The 23,972-nt window shown below is 35.6% G+C and overlaps 1 protein-coding gene across 5 annotated transcripts; it reads right to left on the bottom strand.

Moving 5' to 3' along the window:
- Positions 1-928: 928 nt before the first annotated feature.
- Positions 929-22,234, bottom strand: LOC128230455 (neural-cadherin-like). Of its 5 annotated transcripts, XM_052942724.1 has the most exons (23): positions 21,793-22,234; positions 19,106-19,291; positions 18,682-18,924; positions 18,222-18,471; positions 17,557-17,668; positions 17,294-17,420; positions 14,264-14,514; positions 13,829-14,103; positions 12,435-12,893; positions 11,338-11,700; positions 9,677-9,886; positions 9,343-9,520; positions 8,773-8,916; positions 8,278-8,396; positions 7,511-7,675; positions 6,985-7,303; positions 6,476-6,793; positions 6,153-6,295; positions 5,780-6,030; positions 5,441-5,580; positions 4,925-5,218; positions 4,708-4,807; positions 2,339-2,459 (listed from the first exon to the last, which is right to left on the bottom strand). In XM_052942724.1, exons 3-23 carry the CDS (start codon positions 18,732-18,734, stop codon positions 2,453-2,455), a joined length of 4,278 nt encoding a protein of 1,425 aa, XP_052798684.1. In that variant the 5' UTR covers positions 18,735-18,924; positions 19,106-19,291; positions 21,793-22,234; the 3' UTR covers positions 2,339-2,452. The 5 variants fall into 5 exon arrangements, with proteins under 5 accessions (XP_052798682.1, XP_052798683.1, XP_052798687.1 ...); XM_052942722.1 differs by lacking the exon at positions 4,708-4,807 and having other exon boundaries at positions 929-2,459; positions 4,922-5,218; XM_052942723.1 differs by lacking the exon at positions 4,708-4,807 and having other exon boundaries at positions 929-2,459.
- Positions 22,235-23,972: the final 1,738 nt, after the last annotated feature.

The raw sequence follows: 23,972 nt of genomic DNA, 5'->3' as shown, positions 1-23,972 counted from the left end.
CAAAACTACGATGCAGTCATTGTTAGAAACTATAAACATCCCACACAGTCTGCCTTATAAAATAAAAGGTTTAAAACTAGGTGATCACAGAGTTTCACAATAAAAAGCATCCTTGTACTAAAACTCGGAACAAATAAGAAAAACATTATTAAAAATAAAAGCGACATGTATTCGCTAATCTTTCCTTCCAAATGAGTTGAAAATGTAAAATATTTGAAGAAAATGAAGTCACATGCCAAAACACTCCGAGTCAGCCAAAAATGTGCATAACGAAATCTTAAGATGTACTCTGCTTCAACGAGTAATTAAAACATATCTAATGATATGTACAACACTACTAACGCCCCCTAGCGCCGGATGAAGTGGCATACTATCTCAAAGGGCGTCTTTGGGCGCTTGTTTCCAGGATAGAATCGAGTCGATTCGGAACGTGTAACTCGCGCAAAACGCCCTAACACCGGGAACCGGTAGTAGAGTTGAGTTGTTCGCTGTAAATCATGCACACATCGTTCTTAACTTTACTTTCCGCCATTTTGTTCTCGTGTAGTTCTCGGTCCTCCCGGTTTGTAGGTAGTGTGGAATTTTGACCCGAGAACAATGTTCTTGGACCTTGTTCGTGTCGTTAGGGCGAATGTATCTGGGATCGGACACAGAAGAACAAGAAGAACGAAGCGCCCAAAGACGCCCAAAGAGTCATAAGGACGTATTCAATGAGGGAACAGAAAACATATCTACATATCTTTATCACCATATCAACCACAGTACTAATACTAAATGTTCATGTACCTAACATAGATCAGTGTCATGTAACTACATGTAGACTTTTAGTTTATTCGGGTCAAAGTTTAACAAGGAATGGAAATCAATTGTTGATGAAATATATTTATATATGTATATGAGTTTGAGTTTGACTGTTTGAAATAAAAAAAATATTGTATATAATGTAACAATTAGAATTGACCAAGAAACCTAGTTTATGACTCCATGTTACCCAGTTCAAAACTAATCTAAGATTTCATCAAAGCAAACATTCTGATCAAGTTTCATGAAGATTGGTCCAGATATGTTGCCAAAAATAGAGAGTGTCCACAAGTTTTGTTCTTAAGATTTGACCCAGTGACCTCATTTTTGACCCCATATGACCTACTTGTTTCAAACTATTCCAAGATTTCATCGTTGCATTCTGATTAATTTCATGGAAATTAGAGCAGATATATTGCCTCTAGAGTGTTCCAACGATTTCTGTAAGATATGACCTAGTGACCTAGCCCATATGACCCACTTTTAAAATGCAGTCGAAATTTAACCCAGATGAACATTCTGACCATGTTTGAACATAATCCGACCAATCACCTACATAAAATAGTTTCGGACGAGATTTTTTGAAAGATTTGACCTAGTGACCAAAATTACGACCATATGTGACCCAGTTTTATTTACGACCAAGAGTCCATCAAGGAAAATATTCTGAATAAGTTTCATGAATATTTGACCATGTATTATGCCTCTAGTACGTTCCAAAGGTTTTTCTAAGATTTGACCAACCCGAAATCTTCGATTCGGCGGGGGATAATTAGAATATTACGTTAGAAAATTGCCAGTGCACATAAACACTCTAGTCCAAACAGCCGCTTCAGAGTCTTTGACTGTTTTTGATTTGGCGACTCTACGCGTCCATAACCAACTTGTTGTTTACCTAGCCAAGAATGACAGGTCCCAGCGCTAAGTATATTGAGCGGAAAGATAACGAGCACCTGCTATATGGTTTCAAAATGGCGATGCTTTATTGACAGAAGTGGATCTAAATTAGACTCATTATTTGTGTTTCATAAAACAATTAAGTGTAATAACTAAAAGGTATGGGCTAAAATAATTAAAGTGTAACTTTTGTAGTTTAATTTAACAGTGAAGTATTAAATATTGTGGAGTAATAGTTGATGAATATATTTAACATTGGTACTGCTCAGTTGACTTGTGGCGTTTAGGGAACAAAATGAATATCCAAATGTTAAAAAAAATCCTTATACGCGGATTATTGTGGTTAGTAAACACTCATGACAATATTTTATAAGTAAAATATAAATATGTAAGAAATATAAAATTATTGTTAACGTTTAATGGTTACGAAAAAAGTTGTGTTGAAACTCATCGAACATTTGGACATTCTATATCTGAATACTCTAAAACAGAATAGTAATTATCTTAACCAAAAACATAGTTAATGAAATGCGAGCAACACATTATAGATACATATAGATAAATATAACTATAAAGAGTATTTAATTGATTTCCATCTGAGCTTTTATTCTCAGCAATCTCTATTTCCATGAATCTGACGCCGCATTGTTGGTCTTGCCTGTTCAAACCGGCAACGTCACACATCCTGATGGGCAGTAACACGACCTTTTCATTCTCTCGATCGAATGTTCCAATGACGAAAAGGGTCCACATGTTAGTGCCTCAAATTAGGGTTTAACTTATAAATACAATTGAAACAGGGACAACCCCGTCAGCTGAAAGAAACAAGGAACGTTTTAAGGGGACATTCGCTTCGAAGACACAATGAGAGGCAATTAAAATAACACTTAAGCAAACACATATACCATAATTATACTTCACTTTTGTCTACAATGGTAAAATCCTATTACCCAAAAAGGAGACAGTTTGACTATATTAGAAACATTTTCAACCTTTTTGACACGTGACCAAGCAAAAAATGTAATGATATTTTGAATGTCATATAAGGGCAAATAACTCCTTCAATATTTTAGCTAAATCATTATCTAATTATTTTATTATGTTATATTTTGTTCACCTGGTTAAACCTGTTCAATTAAATGAATTAAAAACATTTTAAAACATAAATACGTTCTTAATTATGTTCGGTATGATAAAATAAATATCATATGGCAGCATGTGTGACATTGATATTGTCAACCCTTGAAACAGAATGTCACCCTCGGCTTACGCCTCGGGCGTTAGCATTACCTATTATACCGAACAAAATTAAGTAGATAAAAAGTTTTAAAATGTTTTTAATTCATTTAATTAAACAAGTTTAAAAGGGTAAACAAAATATAACATAATAAAAAAAGAATCTAGAACAAAATTCCACAGTTAATTATGCTAAAATTTCTTCAAAAACTGACCGTTCCTGTCGTCTGATGTTTTTGTGTACACAATGAAGAGTGGCGTCACTGCTGTATTTGTATAAAGGAAGCAATCACGTCATGATTAAGCTAATTTAAAGAAGCAGTTATTTGCCCTTATATGGCATCCAAAATGTCATTCCGGTCACATGACCTGAAAGTGAATTTTCGCTTGGTCACGTGTCAAAAAGGTTGAACATGTTTTTTTGAAATTCAAAATATCTCTTTTTTGGGTAAGTGGATTTTACCATTGTAGACAAAAGTGGGGTATAATAATTATATATTGTACATTCGTTTACATTACTTGCAAAGGTTTGGTTATCACCTTTGCACGGTCTGCGAAACAGGAGAGCATTGGTTGTTGAACCATTTAACGAGTAATCAATCTCGAAATTCTTCCGACAGTTAGCAATTAGGGCAAAATTGTATGTATATGTTTTTATATGTTTTTTTTATTAATAGCCTAACACAACTCGGCAAAAATTATAGGAGATCCACTTGGCATTATAAAAGTGACGCGATCAGTGTGGTCTATTGAAACGGCTATCCTGAGACCAAGTTTATAGTAATAGCTCTTTCAAGTACAATAACAAACACTTTTAAATGCATTATCATTAACATGATAGTTCTGTGAAATCAACAGATCTGATCACTTGATTAAAAACACAGGAAATGACCTTATTTGAATATAAATGCACGTCTAAAACTTTGACGTCAAGTTATTAGTTTTGGAACTATGTAAAACAAAATATTTTATATCAACATTGCAAAGATAAAATTCAATAGCAAATATATTTAGAATTATAGTTCCCAAGGCCTGAAATAATTAGTTGTGAATAAACAAGAAGTTTAAATTCAAACATGACCAATGAAGGGAATATTATTTCATAATTTATTATTTCAGAATCAGAGACTCTTTTTTATGAAGATTTATATCTTTTTGTGATTTTTTTTTCTTTTTAAGAATAACAGCACATGTATATTTAGATAGATAGCTTTGACCACCTCTGACAAACGACCTCCGACTAGTGTCTTGCGTGCCATATAAATTGTGTTAAAATGGCACTGATGTCCCGACAAACATATATTATCATATGAGTTCCGCTTTGGAAGTAAGCACAAGTTTGCACAAGCAAAGGAAAGTGAATGAGCCGTTGAACAAAAACCGACTGTTTGCTATTACAAAAACAATATTTCCTAACAATATATTCTAGCATTATTTCCTAACAGTTAAATGCTCAGGTTGTCCTGTCATCTCAGTAAGTTGGAAGAAAATCCTTTAAAAGTGTACGAGGAGTTTCACACATGTTTACACTTTACTTTAAATCAGTAAAACGTAAACAAGGCAGTAATTCTAGTCGAACAAAGAAATATATTTCTTTTACAGTCATCTGCATATGATGTCTAATCATATGCGAAAGTTTGAAACAAATTACCCAAAAGGTTCATGACTAGTGTGACATATACCATTGATTCGCTTAGACCATAATTCCGATTGGAATTAATTGACGCAGGACGAACTTATTCATTTTAGTCAACTGTACAAAGTGACTTATACTTTGTTGAAGTTTGCAGCCGTAAATGGTGTAGGAGTTGGACACACGATGATTCGGGACACACATAAGGTCGGACGTACTCACAGAAGGACTGTATGCCACCTACAACATTTTGGTGTTAACTTATGGTAAGGGATCAAATATACCATCGGTCGTACCAGCAGAAGCATATTTATCTTAAACTTAAATAGGTTTCTCGTGTATAACTATAACAACTACCTGTTTCAGTAAGCTGGAAGTAATTGTTCTGTCCTTCATTTCTGCAGTTCGTTATTGCTCTGCAGTCGCACTGCGCAGAAGCACGTTTCTCATTACAGTCAAGTTCAACCATGAAAGGGTCTTTATTTCCTGGTCCATCTGTGTCTGTAGCAGAAAACACCAGCAGTTGGTCGCCAGTATACGCCTTGTTTTCCATTAGAGAGGGTGTGTAATTTTGGGCGAAATCAGGGCAGTTGTCATTGATGTCCGTCAGTATGACTGTCAATGTTGCCGTTCCTGTATTCTTGGGTAAGGCTGTAAATGGAAGATTTAAAACACATTTTATATGAGTATCCTTGACTTTCAGGTACAGACAGCCAATCTAAATTATAGAGAAATAACTCGGTGTCAAGCCACTGGACTCGTAATTTGTTGACATATTACGGCAGCAATACAGCGATGACAACAATATGTAACAAACGGGGAAGTGGCAGCAAGGGAATGACTACACCGAACATCCAGAGAACGTTTTCTTACCATTTATATTGTCAATGGCAAGGATGTGCAATGTGTGGACTTGATGTGTTTCAAAGTCCAGTGGATTGCTTATGAACACTTCACCTGCCTGGTTTATCCTGAATCTGGTTGTGCGATCTGATGCCAGGGAAATATAGTACCTATTTGCGACGAAAGGTAAATGTACCAACATTAAAATACAATGCCATATAGTAATTGTCATTTAGGATGCCACCAATTCTAAATATGTAGATTAAATATTTATGCAAAACACAACACATGAAACATCTTGCTAATTTATCAAATAGGTTGTCTTACTGAAAGAAAATACATGAGTTTGTACTGTGTAATGCAACCTACTCAAAATGCGAATATTCTATGTTAACATCACTGTCGGTGGCCGTAAACTTAGCAATGTACATTCCAACAGCTACATCCTCTTTTAGTGTTACAGACTTTTGCGGTTCCGTAAACGTAGGGACCTCGTCGTTGTAATCGGTCACCTCAATCTCAATGTAAGTCTGGGCCCGATGGTCAGGATTACTGTCCACAACGTAAGCTGTCAGGTTAAAACTTCGCTGGATGTTCACACGGTCATCGTAATCAACAGCCTGTCATGGAATTTCAATTGACACGATTATAACTAATAAACTCTAATCTTCTTGTCTTTTCTGTAAAAGGCATGTATTAGTATCATTGTTCATATACAGAAATCTAAAAGAAGGCAGTCTACCTGAATTATTGTTAAGACACCCTGGTTTTCCTCTCGGTCTTGCATCATCTTGAAATACTTGAATGAATCCTCATCCAGAGAGTAGTTCAACTCTGCATTCACCCCAATATCAGCATCATACGCCTGGATGCGTCCAAACTCACCTGGAAATTACAAACATTATGTTTAAGAAAAGCCAGGTTAAGTGTCAAAAGTAACCATAGTGCAGGAATATAATGATTTAACAGTATTTTTTTTAAAAAACAACAACATTTTTTGCAATTAAACAAAGTAATGATTTGACTGCAATAATGAAGTTGAATTACATAAGAAAACGATGATACCTCTCTGATTCTCTGAGAAGACAAACTTGTATGACTGGTTGAAGTACGGGGCATTATCGTTGATGTCGGTGACTGTTATTGTCAATGTTCCAGTTCCCGTCAATGTGGGGTTTCCCTTATCCACGGCCTGTAGTGAGAGGTAGTACTTGTCCTGGGTCTCCCGGTCCAGCCTCGATATGGCACTCACGTCCTGTACCGTCAACTGGAAGTGAGGGTTTGTGGAATCCGAGGTCTGACCCAGAAGTGCAAGATCAAACTTGCTGTTGTCATGTTTAGGATCATCATAGTCCAATACTGAAACTTTGCCAACCTGAACAACTGAAACATACATAATTGTGTTAAAGAATGTACATGTAGTTAAAATGAATATAACGTAACTGCGAATCACCATGGCCCATAAAAATAAAAGAAACAGCTAAAATGACATAACATGTGAATTTCTTAACTCGATTCCAGAGAAAATCAATTTTATAATATGTCAAGACTACTAGAGCACTAGAATTATGCACCTGGATCTTGTTCCTCCTGCACACTCAGCTGCAAATACTCGTCCAAGAAAACTGGGGCATTGTCATTCACATCAATGGGTTTCACTGTCACATCTCCATAACCAATCAGTGACCTCTGATTTGATGGGGCATCTGATACTTCTACAGTGAGCTTGAACTCTGCTAACCCATTAGGAAAGTCTCGATCGAGAGCTTTCTTTATCTTTAAATCTCCAGTAACTGGGCCGATCTCAAAGTACTGAGGTCCAATATTATCGGTAAATTTCAGATCGAAAATGAAACTATTTATCCCGTTGTTGTCTTTATCAGCTGCATGAACCTGTAAATGATTAACAATGTGTCATAAAGGTCCGGAACAGTTCTAGTTTGGTTAAGAATGAAAGTATGTATATTTAATCATTGTAAGTGACGATGACAAATATAAGTAGTATCAGTTGCAATCAATAGTGAATACAATTGTGTTACTTTGTATGGAGTTCATGAGAACAGCTTTCTGAACAAGCCATTAATCTACCAATCTACCAACCTTCACAAGAGTTTTTCCAACTATACTGAGGTCATTTTCTGTGATGTTATCAAACGTGTATGACTGCACTACTGGCGGGTTATCATTAACATCCATGATGTTTATTGTCACATTGGTACGTCCGGTGAACTTCAGGTCAAACACCTCAATTGCAAAACCATGTCTCTGTAAAAGAAAAAAAATCTAAGAAAAAAGGAAAAGGCCACATAAAGTGAGTGATCACTTCGAAGTTATAGATCTTGGACAACAATGAAAACAACAGCAGCAAAAACGAAAATTTATTTAAATTCTAGTGCTTGGGATTGAAAATCGGACACAACCATAATAAATTATTGCCATAATCTGCGATTCCATTTCGACCAATCATCGATTTCAGTATCGAAACTGAATAATTAAGAAACAATAGAAACGAGTATGCATTATTCCATATGTTCTAAACCTGGTTCTTACTGACGGATGTTAATGCATTATACAAAATGATTAAACACGAATGACATTGGTCAAGAATGATTTGACAATTGCAATGTTATGATGTTATGGGTTAAACACATGTTAGTGACTGTCCCTATGTCAACATTATCCTTGTGAGATATACGCATGTATATTATATATTCAAACAAGCGATAATCGAACTTTGAAAACCAGAATAGAGAGGCATTAACCTGAAACTTCAGAGGCTAACAACCAGACATCGACAATATTTGATCATTGTTTTATCCAACTACTTAATAGAACAAATTTACTTATGTACACTTGTACGACCTTACCCTTGTTCCTTCGTCATAGTCAAGGTTACCAGCCACAGTTATTTCCCCTGTCTGGAGGACGAAGAACGGTAGCGGCTGGCCAGAATTCGGGTCCAGGATACGGTACGTCATCACAGAAGCTGTACCATTTACAAAATAGTAAATTGTATGAAAGTTATTGCTTTCACACTTATCCAGAAGCCTATGCCATCGTGTGCCACTTTCCACAAAATTTATATTTGACAGACTGTTTAGAGACTGGAAATGATTAAGCTGATTCAAAATTCATAGAATGGTAGTAATAGGTTGAATGAAACATTGCGAAATAAAATTGTATGCCTGCACAGGGATGATATCTTTTAGTCATGTTCATCGTTCAGAGAATACACGGGTGTTAGGAATTTCGTTTTTCTTTACTTTTGATAATATACAAATAAATTATTTTGAATTGATTTGCAATGCAAATGAAGATTAAATGCCTTAGCGCTTAGTATTTCAAGTACACATGCCATATACCGGAGTCTAGGTCCTTTGCTGATGCCCTGGCAACAACTGTTCCAATCTGCAAGTCTTCTTTCACATCAAAGGTGTACTCTGATTCCTCAAAGTATGGTGCATTGTCGTTTTCATCGCCGATTATCACCTTTACCGTCACCAGACCTGCAAACGGAGTTTTTAATTGACCTTGCTCAATGTTCTGTGCTTGTAGGGAGATGTTACCATAAAGACATGGTTTTTCCAGTTTTTCTAGCCCATTCAATTTAGGTAAAACATTTTAAAAAACACTTGCATGCATGTTTGTAGAATTAATTTAGGATATTATGTCGTACATCAATATTACTGTCCTTCCATTTTGACATTGAACATCTCAAACTTCCTTATTTAATTAATACTCTTTGGTTAATGTAGCTTATTCATTATTCAAATTGCATTGATTTAATGTATATGAACGCAATCACTAAAGATAGTTTAAGTTCGAGCAATCACCTGGTGATTTATTGACAACTGCAGCTCAACAAAAGAATTTATAATTTATGAATGGCCCACACATTATTCGCCACAATCAATGATGTCCCTGATGTTTACCTGTATTATGCTGTCCGTTAGGCCGGAAGGATGAGGGGGCAGCATCAACGGCCTCCACCTGGATTGTGTACGCTTCATTCTGCTCCCTGTCAATATTTGCTTTAGTAGTCAGTCTTCCCGATGTTGCATCTATCTGGAAGATTCCACTCCCATCGGAGGTGATGCGATATTCTTGAATCTGTAAAGGAAAAGACACACTTCTCGTCACATTTAACAACTTGTATATTTTTAAAAAGTAATTATTTTTAATGAAAAACCCCGGTGCACAAAGAGATAAATACAAAAATATAACAAGTCCCTTTTAAGATATTTCTTATGCTGATATTGTTAATACCTGATTGTTTGGAGCGGTACCATCATCATCTACCGCATTAATAGTGTCGACCAACTCCCCACTTTGATGAGCATTTGTGTAGTCACCCTCCTGGATATGCACGTCCAGGAAAGAGTTGTCTGGATTAATTCCGAGAAATCTTGGCTGATTATCGTTTACATCAGTAATGGTCACTGTGCTGATTTTGATGGCCTGCTGGTTGTCCACATCCTGGAGTAAAAATCAGAAACTGCTTGAACTAAAGACGTTCATAGTGCGTGTTTGTATGATTATTACACTGGATCTCAACATAAACAACAATGGAAAGTTATAAAATATGTTCCCTTTCAATATCAACATAACATCATATAAAGCACAGGCGCGTAGGAGCTGGGGCCGCAGGGGCCGCGACCGCGGCCCCAATATTCTGGCTAGTAACGGCAATGGGGCCGCGAATATTTGATACTGATTTTCTTAATGATCGTATTTTAAATAAAGTTACGAGCATATAGATCAATACCAGTCTGACACGATATTGAATAAACAGGTCACCATGTCATAATTAAACATGTGACCATCTAGCTAATTGGCGTGTGAATGGCGTGAAAACAGTCGGCGGATTATTAAAGACGGGTAAGTGAAAGAAGAGGCAATATTAAAAAAAACTGTAGTTCATTGTAATAATTGCGATTTCTCGTTAAAATAGAATTGTCATTAAATAGCCACCAATACGTATTATTTCAAACTCGTCACATTAAAATTTGACTTTAAAATGGACGTTCCAAATCAGCCTAAACGTTTTCCGAAGAGATCTTTTGGCACTAAAAAACCTGAACACATGGCATTCAACTCGCAATGGTTCCAAAGTCACTCGTGGCTTCACTATGAAAAGGTAAACTGCGATAATTTGTTATTTGACGTAAACAGTGTACTATACCACGTGATAAATTGCGTCATAAATGCTACGTCGGAAGGCAATATTTTGATTTGAAAAAAGACTTTAAACAAAGATAACTTTCTTCACCATTTTAAATGAAACTTGGCGCAGTCTACGCCGCTTACGGAGCCACACCTTCGGTCTTTTTCCAGAATTTGATTGATAGTTAAGTTTTTTTAAACACTTCGAAAAACGTTTTCACAATACGGCCGTCTGACGGAGCACTGCCAAACATTATTTTGGAAACAGGTTTGCAAGTGTTTGATGAAACTAATGACCTCATCAAATTTCGGTAATAAAAAAATGCGATGTTTCATTAAAAAAGGTGTTGTAAATGAAAAGTTATCTTTGATTTAAGTCTTCATTTTAAGCAAATTTTTGCCTTCCGACGTAGCATTATGACGTAATTTATCACGTGGTATACACACATTTGATAAATTGTGGGACTGCTCAAATATGAATAAATGCTATTAAACGATAATAGTTTTATATCTATCAACTGTTTTAACCGGAAAGATTTAGATAAAAACATGAAAATTAAACCTGAACTCACTGGAAATCGAGTCATTCAATGCTTAAAATTGAAAAAAAATCTCAATGGTAGGGGACACCCCTCCCGAGCCCACCCCTTCCGCGGCCCCAATATCAATTTCCTTCCTACGCGCCTGAAGCATCATTACATATAGCTATATAACTATCATTGTACTGATTATTCAATGGTTTTAAGTAAATGCATTTTACTCACAGTCGCCCTAAGTCTGACAATATACTGAGTAACTTTCTCGTAGTCAAAGTCGTACAGATGTCGTAGTGATCCTGCCTGGATACGACCATTCGATGTTTGAGCATACGTGTAGAAGAGTTTATCAAAGCTGTCTGTTACTCCAAAACTAAGGGTTGGCATTGCAGAGGTAGAATTTGCAGTAAAGTCAATCAGAGCAATGACCTTATCATGGTTTTCTGGTACGCTCACTTGAAAGCTGCTCTCGGCCCCTAGCCATTTTGGGGGCTGGGCATCGGCATCTGTTATCAGGTTGATAACAACTGTTGCTGATGAAGACAGAGCAGGGTTGCCTTGATCGCGACCCATAACTTTCAGTACCAGTCGCTGAATGTTAGCAAAAACAGTTGTTTTCTGCTGATGCACTGGTTAAGAGTAAAGAGTAAAAAAAATAAAAAAAAATATGGGTTTAATATTATGCTGCGTGTAACTACGGGGTTTTCCGGATAAGAACTTGTGGCTTTCACCACTCTTTTTTATTCTGAAACTTTGATTAATGACAAGCTATACATTGTTACTGCCCTTTGAAAACCTATATGCTAGCACATGCAACAATTTGGTTGTTTTGGACACCTATTTGAACCTATTAGCTAACAGTTGTTTAAACCTACTATTTAAGAATATAATAGGTACTTGGGTGACACGAAATAAATTTTGAAGGAAAAAAACAACAACGATACTTTCCAATAAATTTGACAAAGAGCGTGTCTGAAATTGAGACATAAAGATGATGAGTTTTCCTATGAATTTTCTTAGTTGTTTGTCATTTAACGTGACCACATCATTCCGAATAAGATACTTGTAGGATAAGCCACACGACAGAGCTGTTTGATTGTTCAAAGGTATTAAAATTGACTTTTTGACCATAGTGTGATATATATTTCAGCCCAAAATAAAACTATTTTCTTTCTTAGATATCAGATTATTTTAACAGGTGAATGTGAACATCATTATCCATTTACGATACACGACAAAAGACATAAAGGTTAGTTTTACGAATCTATAAAAACAATAAGTACAAGATACTTCTCATAAATAATGTAAAAAAGTGAATAACTTACAGCTGTATCTAGAGGGAGACTTTGGTTGACTTTGAAGCTGCCTATGTATTGCCCAGAGTCATCAAAACGAAAGTAACCCCCAGGATTATCCGTAAACGAATACACAATCTGTCCATTGACTCCAATATCAATATCCTTGGCTTCAACAAGCCCAGCAACGGTTCCAGAAAGGGCCGTCTTCAACACCGGAAAAACAAACTCAGATTCTGTAAATGTGGGTGGATTGTCGTTAATATCATCCACCTGAATCAACAGTGGGCAGGTTCCATTCAGTCCACCCCCGTCTGTCCCAATTATGTTCACAGCTATTTTCGTACTCCTTAGCGTTTCTCTGTCGATGGCTATCCTTGTGTATAAATTCCCCGATGCGCTGTTAATCCTAAATGGGGAGTCAGTGCCTTCACGCAGAGAATATGTCACATCTCCATTAGTGCCGTAATCTGAATCTTGTGCAGTCACCTTAAATATAACCAGATACATGTGTTATTGAATTCTTAACATGGATTTATAATTATTCATCTTATCTGAATAGTGCTGTTACCTATTAATTGAGAATACTGGTAATGTAGGAAATACTGTATACAAACGATCAACTTTTCGATTTATCTAAATTATATTTCGCAGGCCACATCAAATTTATGTTAACCAATTTTATTTTTTTGAAAATGTAAAATATCTTAATTTTATTTTGCTAAAGTGATTCAGGTAAATGTGTTTCAAAGCGTTTGTTTACAATATTTTTTACTATATTTTTTAGCCTTATCAAAAGAGTGATTAAATATCGATAAAAGGCAGATAAATGATTTGTTGCAATTATTTTCTAAATTCACAGAAAAAAAACTAGAAATTCCTTATCAAACTTTTGCATCATATATTTAGGTATAATTTTCTAATGTGCTTTATCATCTGATATTAAAGATTGATAAACGATTCTAAACCTATGATGTTTAAACCACCTTTTAATTTCGCAGCAATAAGGGTCCTTCATTTTATTATTTTCATATTTGTTATCCCACAAAAAGCTAAATAGGATTTTGATTCATAGTTTTATCACATGATTCGGAACTACCAATGCATGAAAGGCATACGTGGATTTTGGAATATGTAGCGTTTTTATAATTTTTAATTTTCCAAAAAAACGCTAATTTTCTTTTCTGACCAGTTTTGAACTATCTCTTTGCATTTTTCTACTTTATTATCCCAATTTAAAGATGCGCATTCTTTTGGATTGAGACCAAAATATATCCCAAGTGCTTTTATTGGTTTATTTGACCAGTTGATATTACCAGGTTTAATAGAATACTCCTTGGATGTAATGTAAAGATCCGTTGAACAAATAAAAAAAATTCAAACACTTTGTCTGTTCATCAGTAAAATTTCAAGCATATACATACCTTAACTATGGATGCATCAGCTTGCTCTTCCTTAACATGAGGTGTCAAACTCTGACAGTCAGGGAACCGAGGCCGGTTCTCGTTATCGGTGAGGATTTTGACGGTGAGTGTACCGGTGCTGCTCCATGTGGTGATACTACCGCAACATGAGCCATCGTCTACGGCGATCACCTTGAGCTGGTACTCAAACTGCGTGATTGAACTCTGGGTGGGAGCAATTGTCTCTCGCAGGGTCACACTTCCTGTGCTTGTATCCAGGCTGAATTTCTGGTAAGCTAAATGAATTTATTATGTTTTAAATCACATAGTTGAAAACTAATATAAGGTTCGTTGTGTATGGTATTTCAGACGTTTAGTGTAAGGTTTTAAAGTTATGTAAAAACATTTGTTTTAAATTGACATACAATTATGCCCGACTCATGTTTGCAAACATACTTTCCAAAAAGCTGTAGGTTATTCTATCGTCATCAGCATCAGTGGCCTTGGCCAGGTAGACATCGGACGCCACTGCCGCGTCATACCGCAGGCCAGACTGCATGTCAATGGGGAACTCAGGAGACTCATCGTTTACGTTTGTCATAAATATCTGAAAGGTAGCGCTTCCAGACCTAGGAATGTCCCCATCATCAGTGGCAAATATGTCAAAACCGTACAGCTTCATCGGCAACCGGTCATAATCAAGTGCTCTGTAAAATTTGAACAAGTTCGGCCACAATAGAACCGCATTCCTAACCTTAAACATTAGTGTTGGGAATCGGACAGAAAAATACTATCGATAATCGGTTTATGAAACCGATCAATTATCGATTATTTAGCGATTTAATCATTATTTGATTATCTTTGGTCATCAGTTTTAAGGCATACAGATAGAGTACATGCATCAGTTTTAAGCACCAATGTTCCCTTACTCTATTGTTTGTACATTTTTTTTTGTATAAATTACATTATCTATTCAGAACGCAACTATCCTTTAGTGTTTACAGGTTACTATTACAGAACATGAGACCACAGTCTCTAATTTTTGTCTTACATTTAGTATTGTATACATGTGTAAAATAAACACAAAGAAATATATCAATTTCTTTTTCATAATCAGTCAGTAACAAGCACAAAAAGCAATTGAAAATTCAATGTTTTACAATAACATTTTCTTTCAGAAAACTGAGAAAACTAAATTCTTACAAGGTAAGAAGTAAACTGTAACATGTTTTAAAAATCTCGTTTAAACCACAAATATGAGAAGTTGAGAACCAATCCATTAGCAGTTCAATTACAAAGAAAAAATATAATAAGGTACTGTGGTGACATACTTACTTGATAAGAATATGACTAGATAACATAATAACACCTTAACATTTCATCATTAACTAGCATTAACCAGAAACAAAACATATTTTCATGACAACATTTTACTGGTAGTCGGTCGCGTACGGCCCTTTTTTCTATAATTGATTGTTCAAATTTCACTATCGATTGTCGCCGACGTAGGCCTTTCCGATCAATTGTCGATTATAATCGACTATCGGCACAACACAACATTACTTGTGTTTACAAATGTTTATATATGATAGTAATGTAACATATATACATGTTTATACTACTAACAAACATTATTAAACAAGAAGAGAAAAAGCGGCGTTCATGTGTTGCTATAGATACGTGAATTGTAAATGTTGCGTTTGATAAAATACATCATTTTTCTATTATCAAATGGACTACATTGGTCAATGTTTGTATCAGTTTTCAAATATTTTCAACAAAATTTGGTGTGTTTATGATAGAATTCCGAAGAACTTACCGAACAACAAATGTGCAATTTTCAACTATTTTGAATAAGTTAAAATGCACTATAATATGAAAACAGAATTTGTATTCGATATAAAAGATATTTAATTTTAAATACTGTTATTTTTCAATATTGTTGTACATTTTTCCTACTAATGTGGATTATAGTGTGTATTGTAGAATATTTTGGTAGGGCTAGTTTTAGAACAATATCTAATTGCTGCTCTAATTGATCTATATCTTAATCAATGAATGAACACGAACAAAATGCAATCATGACAACTCGGCCATCTCCGACAAGCTTAAACAATAAAGTTCTAGTACGCGGGAGAAGCCGACTGCGATCCGATTGTTGATCACTATGCTCTTATCAGATTGGAACGGGATACCGTATAGCTTAACGCTCGAAACGGGGTAAGGAGTATCTTTTGACGTGAACTTACTGAAAACGACGACATTGACGGAGTACATTTCAATCGTTGGTGCAAAAACTTACAAATTATTTATTTCATGTTTCTATTAATTGGATATGATATATTCCTCTAAAGAGCATTCCGTGTCACCCACATGGTGCTTCTGCGTTTAAATTGTAAACGAACGGAAACTTTTCATTCCATGTATATTTAAACACCGTCTCCATATTTATTATATGCTTATCAAATTCCTTTTCCATATCCAACACTGTAAATACAGCATGCCGTATAGAAAAATCCGTATCATGATTGTGTCGTGTTCTGATTCCGTATCATGCGAGTACCGTGTGTAATCACAGAACTACTTTCGCGTTGCTAAAAATAGCGTGACAAAAAAACTGGTAAAACCTTTCAAATACATTAAATTATCCAACTTTACTCACGCTCCAGTAGCATGTAAATATTCAGGAACATGGTTCTCATGTTCTTCAAAGAACCATGAGGATAAGCACGAAGCAGAGAACACTTCCAATCTATCTAGACAGCTACTTCAGTGAACTAGTTGTTTGCCATTTCAAAGTTCATACTTGCAGCTCGCCAATACAAACAAGAGGCGAATTCGCGTCATCTATAGAAATAGCGATTGACTCACGAACTTCTGCATATTATGATCGTCAAAAAATCCCACGAATATTTACTTTGTTAGAAATGGCCGCGTTACTTCTACAGGAAATGACAATTAGTGTCTACTCGTAAAATAAGTAACTTTTTTGTGCTTTGATATTTAATAATTGTTTTCGTATTAGCTATTTTGCTCAATAAAGTTAATTCTGTAACTTCTGACTTCGTTTCGCTGTAGTAGCCTCCCTTGACTTCATTATACAAACTTCGTAACTCATTCGAATTCATACGCGCATTTGACAGATGGCGGTAAATTTAAATCAAATTGAAACCGAAAAATAAAAAGGAATAATTAAATATGCAGGTAAATAATACCTGCGGTCTTGGCGGATACGTGTTTACACACCGAACTCGACTGGATACAGGTCACTAGAAAAACGTACTATCATAATATCCCCTATTTATCTTCATAATTTTATTCAGCTTTTAATTTCAATCTAGGTAAATCTAGGTAAAATACCATTTTAATGCAGCTACGCCGAAAATATCTAATTTTGCGTTCAGAACTCTTTTGTTAAATAAAACTTGCATTTATCTGGAAAATCATTATGGTTTATAATCAAGTAATTGTACAAATATTACTCACTTGTTAACAACAATGTTGGCGGTATATGGACTAGTATTGCTCACTGGATTTAGCGGCACAATTCTGAAGTGGTCGTTGTTAACAGAGAATGACATCTTTGTATTTAGGTCGGCATCTCTTGCAGTAACTGAAATAAAGCATTATGAGTAATTGGGCTTTATGTTCTATCTGGCTGAAAACATAAAAATCACCAATAATTGCAATTGTTGTAGAAATGTTAGAAACAGTTGGGTCCATAATAACGTTCAAAATTAAAAGTGTACCAGTAAGTAGAACACTGCCAGTGGAAATATCTTCTCTGACATTATCTTTCTTGTATCCTGAGACGGAAAAAGCTGGGTCAAATTCATTCTTGTCTGTGACATAAACTTCAAGCTGTAAAGAATATATATGCAAAAAGCTACAGAAACATGCTCAGTAGCAAAAAGTTTAAACATAAACGCGGTTTAGTGGCAATGGGCAAACGCCACGTCATAGAACACAAATTCACAAACAAGAAAAATCACTCTTATCCCAACAATTCTTAATAAAGATAAAACGCAAAAGGTAAATCTTATCAAAGTATGCATTAACTTGAGGAAACTTATAAATAAAACAAATAATAATAAAAAACGAAAAGGTAAACCCCAAGTACTTCAATGATTAGAGATCCCAACTCTATCTGCAGACGGAGGGAAACAATTCAGAGCACCTAATGCAAATACTTTTCAAAGATACGATGCAGTCATCATTAGAAACCAAAAAACATCACACACAGTCTGCTTTATAAAATAAAAGGTTTAAAAACTGTGTGATCATAGAGTTTCATAATAAAAAGCATCATTGTACTAAAAGACAAGACTGTTCTGTATTTAGAAATCTGCTCAATACATTGTACACACTTAGGACATTAGAACATTATCTCTTTGAATAATGTGATATTACTGACTCTGGTGGTGCTGGTGAGGACAGTGTTGCTCTCTGTTGCCCGCAAAGTAAGACTGTATATATGCGGGTCCCTCTCAAAGTCTACCACACGCCTCACATGCAGGTCCGCATCGAACACACACCCTACAGACGAGCCCGAAACCCTTGCCTCGAACAGCTCGGACGGCTGGCTGAACTCATCTAGAACCACTAGAAATATGTTGCTTGGCTGGAAACTCTTCACCTTCATTCTGTTCTGAGATGTGGTTATCCTTAAAGCACAAACAAAGATATTGTAATAAATTATGATGTATTGTGAATGTAACCCGATCCATTTGTAGTATCTGCGTGAAGCATACGTTGTCAATGGCCGTATTGAAGACACAAGCAGCCATACGATACTCATGTTTCGTTGTGATAGTATATAAACTTTAGTATTTTTTCCCTTTACTATCTTGTTCCGGGTTGAAATCACCACTTACTTCTGGTTAATGACATTGTCCTCCTGGAACTTGAAGGTGTATCCGTTCTCCATGTTGAACTGCGGGCGACGGGTGCCGACCTTGACTTCCACAACCCCGCTTGTCACCTGGGAGCTAGCCCCGGCGGTGTCCGTGGCCTTGATCGTGATCCGCAGCACTTGGTCCTCCGTTGCTGTCCTTTACGTTTGATGTGCGCCACGGCATTGCTAAAGGTCACGTCGAAGAAATCACCGGCATTGCCTTCTTAACACAACAGTATAAATTGTGAATGTATCAAAGCGTTACAAATCATTTCAAATAAAACTCTAAGAGTATTAAACTTAATCGCATAAGAAAGAATAGGTGCTGTACAAAGGTTATGCTTTGGACGCTCAGTTTTCATATATCTGCGATCTGATCAATCAAAAGTAAATGTGATTCGTACCAAACTCATGTGATAGCGAGACATGGGCGTCCCTATCTGGGTCGCTAGCGCTGAGGGAGTACACGTGGCTGTAAGCGGCGGCGTTGAGCGACACGACCGCGTAATACGGGTAGAACTCGTTTATGAACACCGGGGACTCGTCGTTGACGTCCGACAGTATCACGTGCTGCAGGAGCGTTTTCACAACTGAAATATCGACAGAACAAGATCTGGCGTTGCAAGTGACGAATGACCTCAAAGTAGTACTTAAGTGTGTTCAAAGGTCATTTAGAAAGAGAAAACAAATCAAAAGAATGTGTGGATAAAGAAAGTAATGCGACACATCGTCTTGATATATAGAACACATGTGGAAAGTTTTAGAAATTGGCCGTACAAGAGAAAGTTACAGCCCGGACAGGATCACCTATACTCCATGTCCTTATATGCAGCAGTCCATATTTAACAAACACAAAGAGTTACCTTGACCTTAGAGCTCGAGGTAGGAATATTGGTCGTGCACGCTACGCCTCGTCTTGGTTTGTCGAACACATTTGGCAAGTTAGTTTAAAATATGTCTATACAAGCGAAAGATACAGCCGAGGCAAGACCACCTATACATTATGTCATTAAATGCAAGCATTCCATAGTAAACAAACACTACGTGTGACCTTGTCCATAGAGGTAGGGACACCATTATTATCCTATGTGTAAAAGTTCTCATCTGAACGACTCGAGTCTCTTTTTTGCACTTCTAATTACACATATTGTTCGTACTTCAAGGGTCGTTTTCATATGCTTATATATTAAGGATAAGGCTATGTTATTTTCTAATTCCCTATGCAATTCATGTATAAAATTGTCGATCATTGTTTGATTTACCATTGGTATAGTCTTTTAAGAGTTATATATAGCATTTATAACACATTTTTTACTCTTAACAACTTCAAACCAATAATTTATAATTCTTGAAAATATGTTTATATACAATGGATATCGTTGCAGTTCTCAATAGTTAGCGGCATTGCTACATGATAATTTAACACCTAAAATGCGTTTACTATACTTCAAATGTATGCGTTCGATCTTCTTGGATTTAACATGACCCAATATTTCACATAAATAGTTAAAGATTAACGCTACAAATGATTCAAAGAGCTAACTTTAGGACTAAACTTTAAGTATTATACATCGTCTTTGTATTGTTGTTGCCACTTGAGCCGGACAAAGAAAAGGACTTCACTCAGTATATATAAATGCAAGCAAAAAGTATGCAAAGTATGTATAGCAGTAGTTAAGTGCCTAATTAAAAACCTTTTGTATGTGCCCCAACTAAAACAATACAACAAACCCCGAAACATAATAATTAAAAAATAAAATAAAATACTAGTAATGATATTTAATAATAATGAAATGAATGAAAAATAATCGACCAGATATCAAGTCAATAAATATTGATCTGTCAAAGTATTACTGATGCATTCCTTTGTGTTAAATCCCCATTCAACCTAGCTCTGTGAACTACGTGTTCTGTTAAACTATCTGTTTCAGAATAAACAATTACAACATAGATTAACCAAATTGAAAATGTGTTCGTGCGACTCGATAATATAGTTTATAAGAAATATGTTTACATGTCACCCCGTTTCAATAAAAATAGATCGTTAAGGTGTATGGTCGTAAACCAGCTGTTTTTGACTAAAACTTCGTATCTATCGCATAGATTCTGCCCGTAGCTTTACGGATGAATCAGAGCACTCTCTAACGACTAAGATATCTTGAAACAGGGCCAAAATGTGTTATGCCATTAGCAAGGAGCGCTTTGATTGTAATTTTATAATAAGTTGGCGAGTAACAAATCTTCCTGCTTGGCTGATTTATCTTCGTTTACCCATTGAAACTTTCCAATTCAGCAAAGAACTTCATGATACAAGCCATTTAAAATCGACTCAGTTCGCCATTCATCGTATCTGTTAACATATTGAGTTTTATTTGTTTATTTATTATTCATGTAAATGAGAATGGCAGTTTCATTAATTCACAAACTGCACCCAATAAAAGGAAGATTTGAGGGGTTTACCCGGTTGCTAGCGTTGTTTAACACAATTTCAATTAATCTGTAATACGCATGAACATAACGACGGATTCTTGCCTAAATATTTGTTTCAATATACCTTTATGCAATGAAATATTTTTGAACGCCAACCTTATTCTATTTCGTTCCTTAAAATCAAATAAAATGGCCTGATAATCATGATGAACGCCTTGCACGATTCTAACAGTGGTCACATACCATTGTATTGTAAATTCATTGTTTTACATGATGATTGTGTGGGTTTTTCATTTAGGTCAAATGATTATAATATGTCCGGTAAACGTATTGGCTAGCAACTCGCTTCACCCGGCCTGGGTGTAGGTAAGTTTTGTTTGTGGTCACCATGCCGGACAAGTGGGTTATCTCCGGGTGTTCACAATATGCAAGCTAGTGTTTGAAGTTGGCATAATCGACACATTCGTAACTATTTCTTTCTTCAAAAATGCCTGTCCTTTAATTTGATGTATTAAATCGTAATCAAAAGTAATTATGTCATGTAGAGAAATGATATAATGCAAGCCTCTTTGATTCAAGGCTTTACTCAATACAAATGATTCGCCTTTAACTGTAAACTTATAATAAGCAAGTTAATTAGTAAACTAAATAAGTAACATACCATTCTCACTGCTGTCTTCGGCCATAAAACTGTCATGAACTATGATAGTTAATTCGATCCTTTCAGAACCGTTGTTAGCTGGAACAAAGGCTTCATAATCCAACGTAAAGCCTGCTGCGACCGAAACATCACCACTAACGATGTCTACCATAAACGCGTTCGCATATGTAGAACTGTTCAACGTGTAACGGTAGTTGGAAGAATCCAAGGCATCTTTAACGCTAAAAAGAACGCCGGTTGCCGTTTCTTGGACAGCTTTATCCGGTAAGGTCATATCAGCGTTATTCTACGTCGCTTCCTTATACCCAACACTTGATCATTTATGTAGGCATCTATTCCAAGAAGTTTTGTTAAAAACAAGGTTATTATCCAACCTCTTAAACCCCTATATTTCATCGCTAGATATGTTATATCAACGAACAACTGAAACGGTATTACATGGACTCGCTTCGATGTTGAGAACCCTGAATTCTTCCTGGTTTGGTATATATAATTCAGCAATTCGATATTATGTTATCTATGGTGGCTGAAACCTGCAATTCGTATTCGCCCAGCAACATTGCGTATTTACGTAATTTGGCCTCTAATTTTGACGCACTTTTGTAAATGAATTTGATGATAAGGTAGAAATCATTCACGATTTGACGACTAATATTATAAGGTCAACCTTTCTACCGCCCTAGATAAGTAGATTCAAATATATGGCCATGCTGGAAATCCTTTCCTTGCCCAAGGGCAATGATGAAATGTATTTGTATGTAAAAAATAAATTGAAATACATTTTTACTATATTTTGTTTAACTGAGGTGGGAGAAAAAGTATATTCCATGGTCGTAGGTGTACAATAGGTTTATCCCATCCCTCGCACAGGGTGTTCTGCGGGAACTCGGTAAACCTCATTTCCGCAAGACACCCTACAGACGGGTTGGGATGAACATACCTTACACTCTCGGCCTGATAATATACTTATAAACTTACACGAGTGGCCATGGTATATTGTTCTTCTCCCACCCCAGTTAAACAAAATATGAAAAATATTGTATTTTAATTTTACTTCTTTCAAGATAAGTTAAGATTTCCAGCATGGCTTAATATTTGTATCTTCTTATTTTGTGTGGGATATATATATATATATATATATATATATATATATATATATATATATATATATATATATATATATATATATATATATATATATATATATATATATATATAGCTTTCCTTGGCGCTCCAGGTGACACACTAGTAGTTTGTGCCTAAATGGTGTTTAATTCCTAGGTAACATATTCGTATTTATATTATTATTATTATTTGTATCCATATTTATGAATCGTACGAATTCACCATTTTTATACCCGTATATAGGTCTCCGTATCATCGTGCCTTCTGGCCACATTGCTACAGGCCCCTACAATCTTTTGGAGGTTGCAAGCTCAGTTTTTGTTAACTCACACATTGTGACCGAAAACTCAACTTTTCTAACTCGAAACAAACTTTTTTTATTCGAATTTCATTTTTTTTCTTACCTGAATCTCATTTTCCATTAGTTAAACTCACCTTTTTTTAACTCGAAACTCGCTTTTTTAAACTCGTTACTAGATAAACTAAAAATCTTCAATCCGAACTTTTGAAAATTTGTTTTCATAGAATGTTATTCTTGTTTGTTCAACTAAAAATTTGTCTCTGTTTAATGCGAACTTCTTTTCATGTAGCCTTGTGAGCATTTTTCACATTTTCGTTATGCTTTTTTCTGTTGTTCCATGTTTAATTATATCATCACTAATATTCATTGCACCTTTAAGTGCATTTAAGGGCTCTCTGATTTCGTTCAGAATCATTTCGATGCTGATGTTTGGCGAATATGGTCATTTTTCATAGTTCAGGTGATGGTTACAACTGATGAGTCCAGTAGACTGAAAACTGTAAATGCAATCAGTTCCAGTAATATTTCATTCACTATTGGAATGATGTAACGTTCATGTTCAAAGGTTTCATTTCTTCTTTTTTGATGGCTTTTCGCATGTCCACGCACACACGAATTTTATTCTGATCATTGGACTTCGGAGCTACAACAATGTTTGATATAAATGTAAATATATTGTATCTTATTGTAAAAAAAGGTTTTCTTCTGCAAGACATTTTTGAACGCACCTTCGTTATAATGCAACTCATGATTA

Source organism: Mya arenaria, chromosome 4 (assembly GCF_026914265.1).
Source record: "Mya arenaria isolate MELC-2E11 chromosome 4, ASM2691426v1".
NCBI lineage: Eukaryota > Metazoa > Mollusca > Bivalvia > Myida > Myidae > Mya > Mya arenaria.
This window is presented reverse-complemented; position numbering and strand designations above follow the sequence as displayed.

Coding starts and splice junctions, on each gene's coding strand:
- LOC128230455 (XM_052942722.1), bottom strand. CDS start 18,734: ATGGAGAACGGATACACCTTCAAGTTCCAGGAGGACAATGTCATTAAC. Junction 12,894..13,828: donor CTGATGCATCCATAGTTAAG/GTATGTATATGC, acceptor GTTATATTTAAG/GTGACTGCACAAGATTCAGA. Junction 8,397..8,772: donor AGCAAAGGACCTAGACTCCG/GTATATGGCATG, acceptor TAAATGGTACAG/CTTCTGTGATGACGTACCGT.